Source organism: Echinops telfairi, unplaced genomic scaffold (assembly GCF_000313985.2).
Source record: "Echinops telfairi isolate 266 unplaced genomic scaffold, ASM31398v2 ScPeMD7_7468;HRSCAF=8506_0, whole genome shotgun sequence".
Classification (NCBI taxonomy): domain Eukaryota; kingdom Metazoa; phylum Chordata; class Mammalia; order Afrosoricida; family Tenrecidae; genus Echinops; species Echinops telfairi.
Genome location: NW_022111369.1, coordinates 35,769,431 through 35,776,290, shown reverse-complemented (window position 1 = coordinate 35,776,290; position 6,860 = coordinate 35,769,431). Strand labels below are relative to the sequence as shown.

The 6,860-nt window shown below is 44.0% G+C and overlaps 2 protein-coding genes across 10 annotated transcripts in view; one reads left to right on the top strand and one right to left on the bottom strand.

The window, feature by feature from the left end:
• The window catches only part of HELQ (helicase, POLQ like), a 52,682-nt gene extending 50,674 nt beyond the window's left edge, over positions 1-2,008 (bottom strand). For 4 of the 8 annotated variants that reach the window (XM_013004854.2, XM_045284200.1, XM_045284198.1 and 1 more), the window contains exon 1: positions 1,730-2,006. In XM_013004854.2, coding sequence (XP_012860308.1) covers positions 1,730-1,900 — 171 coding nt within the window. In that variant the 5' untranslated portion in view covers positions 1,901-2,006. Of the gene's footprint in view, positions 1-1,729 lie in introns of all 8 variants that reach the window. The other 4 variants (XR_006679499.1, XM_045284201.1, XM_045284203.1 and 1 more) reach the window with 2 other exon arrangements.
• A 280-nt stretch (positions 2,009-2,288) lies between these two features.
• The window catches only part of MRPS18C (mitochondrial ribosomal protein S18C), a 10,672-nt gene continuing 6,100 nt past the window's right edge, over positions 2,289-6,860 (top strand). For both annotated transcript variants that reach the window (XM_045284212.1, XM_004703241.2), the window contains exons 1-3: positions 2,289-2,395; positions 2,984-3,039; positions 5,503-5,586. In XM_045284212.1, coding sequence (XP_045140147.1) covers positions 2,296-2,395; positions 2,984-3,039; positions 5,503-5,586 — 240 coding nt within the window. In that variant the 5' untranslated portion in view covers positions 2,289-2,295. The remainder of the gene's footprint in view (positions 2,396-2,983; positions 3,040-5,502; positions 5,587-6,860) is intronic.

The window sequence follows — 6,860 nt, the reverse complement described above, 5'->3', positions numbered from 1 at the left end:
TCTGCAAGGCAGAATTGGGGTCCTGGTAGTTGCGGGGAAGTAAAGTCTTTTTAAAAAGGTACACACCCCATGATGAAAACTCTCACGATGTAGAAAAGTTACTTTTCTAATGCAAGTATTTCATACTCTTGTAAAAAGGTCATAGAGGTTGACTATGAGAAAGATGAGGCTTCCCAGTCCCATAGAGCTATGGTCTTGGAAACCCTCAGGGGCAGTCCTTCCAGCCTTGTAGGGTTGCCGTGAGTTGGAATTGACTCAATGGCAGTGGGTTTTTTGTCAAACATGAACGAACTTCAAGTATACGTCTAAATAGTTTAGTCTTAGTCTGAAACTTGTTTTGAAATAGTCATTTGTCAAATATAGTTTGACCAGGTTCAACTTCAATCCTGTCTTTGTCATCAATAGGCATAAACAACACATTCATCAAGGTCCCCGGTTAGTCAGAACATTGTAATAATATCTAAGTTGTATAAGATTCAATTCACAAATACACATGAAACTTCTATAAAGATCCAGAAAACAGCAGCAAGCATATTATTAAATACCAGATAGATAGATAGATATAAAACAACCATTTCTAATAAGTCAATTCCAACTCATAGTGATCCTACAGGGCAAAGTAGAACTGATCCTTAGGGTTTATAAAACTATAAATCTTTAAGAGGGGAATGGAGCCACGACAGTATTTGAACAGCTGGCCTTGAGGTAAGCAGCCTGGTGCATGATGAAAGGAAAACAAAAAAACCTGGAAGTAGGAGTCGGAAGGGTTAATTAGAAACAAAAAAATTGACAATTTCACATGAAATGATTAAGAAAAACAAAACACTTTAAACTGTTATGAGAAGTTAAAAAAACCGGCAGCAGCCGCATAATCAAAGAAAACAGTCTAGCTGTCTAGCTATGCAAAGGTACAATGTATTCACATGCTAATTCACACGCTCTGCAACATTTCTTAACTCTAAGGACTCTTCGAAACGGAAACTATCACTTCCATTTTGCAGAAATATGTCCAGCGGGGTGGAGTGAATTGCCTACACTGCATTCCTAGGACAGGGGAATGCTGCAATTCTAAGTCTTGTCTGACTTAATGTCCGTGCTAAATCCTTAAAACAGTAGCAAAGTTGGTGGACATCTACTGGGGTGTCAGCTCACTAACAGTTTCTGACACCACCCTGCCGGACTCCTATTACCAAACCCAGCCTTCAAAGGCCACCGGACCATCCGCCGGGACCTCCTAGGACGAGTCAGCAGACGCGTGGTGGGTGGTCGGTCCGCTAGACGGAAGGGATACATGTAAACTCTGAGGGAGCAACATCATAGCCGTTAACTTCTCAGGTCCTGCTGCCGCTTGTCAAAGTTGCATATCGTAAATACCGTAGGGTACCCAGCACATGGCGTGTTTTCAAAAAGGACAGGTTTTATTAGTACAGTAGGTGCAGTAAGTTCGGAGTCTAGGTTTGAGTTCCATTTATGCTGCAGGTACAACTTTTATGTCTCGGGATCGCCATGTCTTAAGTAGGCAGAGAAGGGAGACCAAGGAGAGATAAACAAAAACCGGCCGATTGTTTGCCACTACGAGGGAAAGTGCCAACATTCTGGAGTTTCCGCAGGCGCCGTGCCCGGCACCCTTTGGGTGAGCACGCAGGAGAGAAGGCCTGGGCTTCTCATCACGCCCCAAGAAGGGACACGGGCCGAGGGGTGCACCGAATGTGAGGCGATGGGGCAGTACCTCGACGGGTGGCTCGCCCACGGTTCTCCGCCGCCGGCTCCCCGCCACCATCTGCTCCTCATCCACATTCTCCGGCACGAGCTCGGCGGCGGCACAAATGGGCCCTAGGCTGCGGCGGTTCCGTTTGCGGACAGAGACCCGCCGGCGGAGGCGGGAACCACCTTCATCCATGACAGGGCCCTACGGCCGGGCCAAAATGTTGTCACCCGGGGCAGCAACGCCGCCTCGGTGGAGGGGCGGGAAGGGGTTAGGGCGGACGCGAGAAAACTGCGTTCCCGCCCCTCTACTTTCAGAAATGACCCTCGGAAACCCCAATCGGGTACCCAGGCTCTCGGGCCTGTAGCAGAGCCTGGAGATGCGCGCGCACTCGCGCGAGCCTGTCCAATCACAAGTGTCATCGGGCTACCGGCGGGTGGGCCGACGCACTAAAGCCCCGCCTACTCTGCCCGCAGCGCCGGCGTTCCCCCGCGGAACCTTTAGTGCGGCGCTCGAGCCGGCGGGGGAAGCACCGGAAGGACCGGCAGAGATGATTGGGAAAGGGGGAAGGAAGAGGAGGAGCTGGCATCATGGCAGCGGTGGTTGCTGTTTGCAGTGCTCTTGGGAGAAAAAAGTTGACGCATTTCACCACGGCTGCAGCCAGCTTCACAGATTCCAGGAGTCACGCGGGTAAAGGGCTCTCCTTGCTTGATGCTCCATTGTTTCCCAAACTGCAAACCCAGCTCACTGCCAGCCAGTCAATCCTGACTCATAGCGACCCTCTTAAGACGGGGTAGAACGGCGCCTTAGGAGTTTCCAAGACTGTACATTCTTACAGGAGTAGGTAGCCTTGTTTTTCACCAGCAGAACACCTGGTGGGTTTGAACCGCAGGCCTTCAGTTAGCAGCCCAAGCCTAACGGCTCCTTTCTGTGGAGTCTGTTAGTAATTCCGCCTTTGGTATGACAGTGCCTTCTTGTTACTTTTACTGTGGATATTTGCATTAAAGTCTCCTTGTAGCCAGGGAGAACAGCAGGAGATATGGTGGGAAAATAATGTACCTTTTCTCCCAAAGACTGGAAAACACCCATTTAAAGCCCCGCTTTGTCCCCAATCAAAACCAAAGGCTATTAACCCAGTCATTGTGACTATAATAAGCAAAGTGCTTTTTTTTCTGTATTGTGTCCTTTGATTTATCTTGCCTCCACAAAACCAAACAGCTTTCTTTTGCTACTTAACTAACAAAAATAATTGGTTTGTCGCTTTCTGTTTAATTGTAGTAGTCTACAGAAGAGCTTGTTCGCAATATAAACAGGTGACCAGCAATGAGGACCTGGTAAGAAATTTTATTCTTTCCATTCTTAAGGCATTTGCAAATAGGACCAAATATCTTTGCTTTATAAAGTAAAAGTTAAACTGTAGAAGATGACTAAAATAATAGTTTGAAAATTATAATTTATTGAAAATTACTTATTGAAATGGGTTTTGCAGTAAGAGAATTGCTAGATTCCTAACAAGGAGGTGGATGGCTTCTATAATACTACATTTTCCTTTTATATCATAAATTTATGAATTTTAAGAAATGTCATTTGGGTGGATGGAATAATTATAAATAATTGGTGAGTACAAAGCTCAGATATAGGTTACTTCCTTTCTTAGTTTTGGATTCTTAATATTTTTCCTATCCTCATCTTGTTCACCACTTTTAGGAGAGCTCTCATAATAAAGAAGGAATCAGGCTGTGAACTGCAGTTTTTATCACTGTGCACATGTGACTTAAAGTATTATCATTGGTCTTGGACAGGTTAAATTTTCTTACTACTTGGAAATGTAATTTGTTTGACACGCAGTTACTTAGAAGTAACTATGGTGAGACTTTGGCTATCATACTTTGTGCATGTTAACTGGATTGGCTCCCTGGAAAAGTAGAGATCATCAAAAAAGACCCTCAAGGAAGTGGTTTGACGTAGTGGCTGCAACAGTGGGTTCAAACATAACAAGTAGAAGGATGGCACAAGACTGTAGTGTTTCATTCTGTTGTACATAGGGTTGCTATGTATTGGAACCAATTCAGTGGCAACTAGTATCGTGTTTCCCTGAAAGTAAGACATCCCCCCAAAATAAGACCTACTTAGTTTTGCCTCTCACTGAATATAAGGCACCCCCCAAAATAAGACCTCCCCGAAAATAAGGCCTCCCCGATAATAAGGCCCCCGGAGCTACCACATAACTCTGGACTCTGGACTGTAGCAGCGGGTGCCACCATTGGCCGCAACGCAGCTGGAGCAGACAGGAAGTGCAAGGTCTCTTAATCAGGGAGCCCACGTGCAGCCAGGACAAGCTGCCGCCTGCTGCTTGTTCTGTCCTGATGGAGTCTGACTGACTCACAATTTGACAGTGAGTCGTGTGCCTGCATGCGTGTGTGGCAGGAGTAACAAGAAATTCTTGATACTGTAGGATTCAGTTTGTCTGGTTATGCTGGTTTGTGATGACAACTACTGTACTGTATACAGGTAATAAATTTCCTTTTTTGTTCAACAATAAATGTGTACCGTATTCTTCATGGAAAAATAAGACATCCCCTGAAAATAAGACCTAGCGCATCTTTGGGAGCAAAAATTAATATGACACTGTCTTATTTTCAGGGAAACGGTAACAACAAGCAGGCTGGGAAGAATCTTGGTGGCAATAGTTACATAATCATCAACTAACTGGAGGATTGGTGCTTTTAATCAACCTAGTGGCTCTAAGGGAGGCTGACCTGGTAATCATCCCCCATAAAGATTACAGCCTAGAAAATTCCCACCAGACAGTTCTCGACCACATGGAGCCACAGATCTACTCCAAAGCACCCAACAACAATAGTCAGGCTGTAAGAAGCAAAGTAGTGTGAGCTGAGTGTAAATTGAATTAAGGAAATGTTTTGTTAGTTGTTGCTAGGTCAGCTTTGACTCATATGTTCCAAATAGAACTCCATAGAGTTTTCAAGGCTGTGACCTTTGGGAAGCAGATTTTCAGGCCTTTCCTCCAAAGTACCACTGGAAACCTTTGAACGTTTTCTAACCATCCGCCTTTTGGATGGTAGGTGTGCATTTAAGTGTTTGCACATCCAAGAACTCTTAGAAAGTGTCAGGAGTGGAAAAGAGCCAGAGAACTTTTCCAGTCCCTCTAAGCATCCTCTCGATTTAGTTTATACCACTGTTCTAAGGAGGGAAAGGAGCCATGGTAATGGCTTGGGCCACATTTTAGGCTGCTAACTGCAGGGTCAGTAGTTAGAACCACCGCCGCTGTGGGAGAAAGATGAGACTACTTCCGTGGAGATTTACAGTCTTGGAAATCCTACGGAACAGTGCGACTCTGTCCTATAGGGTCCATATGAGTTGGAATTGACCCACTGGCTATGCGCTTCTTAGAAAGTTACTCTTTTGAGTTCATAAATTCCATCGAGACTGTTGAAAGTTGTGACCACAGGAATCATAGATTTCAAAATGCTGTCCAAATGTAAAGCCTCTGTACTAGAGGCGGGCATACTGACAGAGAGGCATTGGAGGCAGTAGTGAAGACACAAAAGCGGAATACAAATCTGAAATACTTCCACGGCTCCTCTTTTTTTCCTCTGAAGATTATATTTTATCCTAGACTCCTATGAGTTAATTCCTCCTTAGACAAAACTGAAGTAAAGTGATTCCATGCATATAAGTTCACTGACATCTTTGACATGCTAAGTACTTTGGAAATACTTGATATATTCAAAATCGATGCATCATTGTACATTATCAGATGTTTCTCTTTCTCCTAGCCCATTACAATGGAAAATCCTTACAAGGAACCTCTTAAAAAATGCCTCTTGTGTGAAAAACGTGTAGATTACAAGAATGTACAGGTGAGCTCTTACTTTACTTCCCTGTGATACCTGTTTCTATGGTTCTTTCCTTTATGATGTCCTGTTTAAGATAATTGTCAATTTTCTAGGAGGTTTCACAGTTTTATAAGTCCGGTTTGTTATTAATCTATATACTTTATTTCAAGAAAAGCCTCTTGGCTACTTTTTTCATGTACTACTATTTCAGCTTAAGTTTTTTTTCCTTTGGCCCAATATGACAGATGGGTCCTGCATATGAGGGGGCACACCCCCCAAAACCAGAATTGCCCTGGGCAGAGTGGAGTTTTTGTGGTATGTACTTTACCTGCCAGACGAGCATTGAGCAACTTGCTCTATGTTAGTACACCCAGTGGGTCGCTTGGGCAGGTTTTCTCTGGTCACAGTGAATTTTTTCAGAAAAGCAGTTTCGCTTGAACCTCATTTTTTGTGATGGCCAATTTAAGAGAGTAGTGTGCGGCTGTAAAATTTTGTTTCTTGCTGAGAAAAAAATGCTACGGAAACTGTTCTGATGTTGAACACAGCCTATAAGGACAGTGCTACGGGAAAAACTCAAGTGTACAAATGGTTTTCTTGTTTCAAAAAAGGTGAAATGTTGATTGATGACAAACCTCATTCTGGACGCCCATGAACTTTTCATAGGAAGAAAATGGTCGGCTTGTAATGAGTGCATTTGGAGTTCATTCCAGGTCTGACATAATTGAACTTTCTATTTAGAGGTTGTGAAAAGATAGTGTAACTGTGCAACTAACAAGGGCAGATTTGTGGCAGACGGGACTGGTTTTGCCACCGCAACAATGCATCTGTTCATGCAGCCATCTCAGTGAGCCAGTCTTTGGCAAAAAACAGCATGGCTCTCTTTCCCCACACCCCTAACTCACCTGACCTCACTCTGTGTGAGTTCTTTTTGTTTCCACGAATGAAGAGGGACATGAAAGGACAGTGATTTGATGAAGCGGTGAAGAAAAAAATGAGGGAGGTGTTTTCAGTCATCCAAACAGATGTTTGAAAAATATCTCCAAGAATGGAATCACAGATTTGACAAATATATTAAGTGTAATGGAGATGACTTTGAAGGTTGTTTTGTTAAAAAAAAAAAAAAATTAATGCATAGCTTTGAAGGGGGGAACGGAGAGTCCATTTTGGGGGTATCTCTAATATTTGCTCACTATGGCTGTGATTCTAAGGCAGTGTGGAGGAGGCATTTGTAAAAGGCTCCTGAGGGGCTGGTCCCAGCCCCAAATACTAAGTGGATGCCTGCCCCTCCCCTGAGAAGA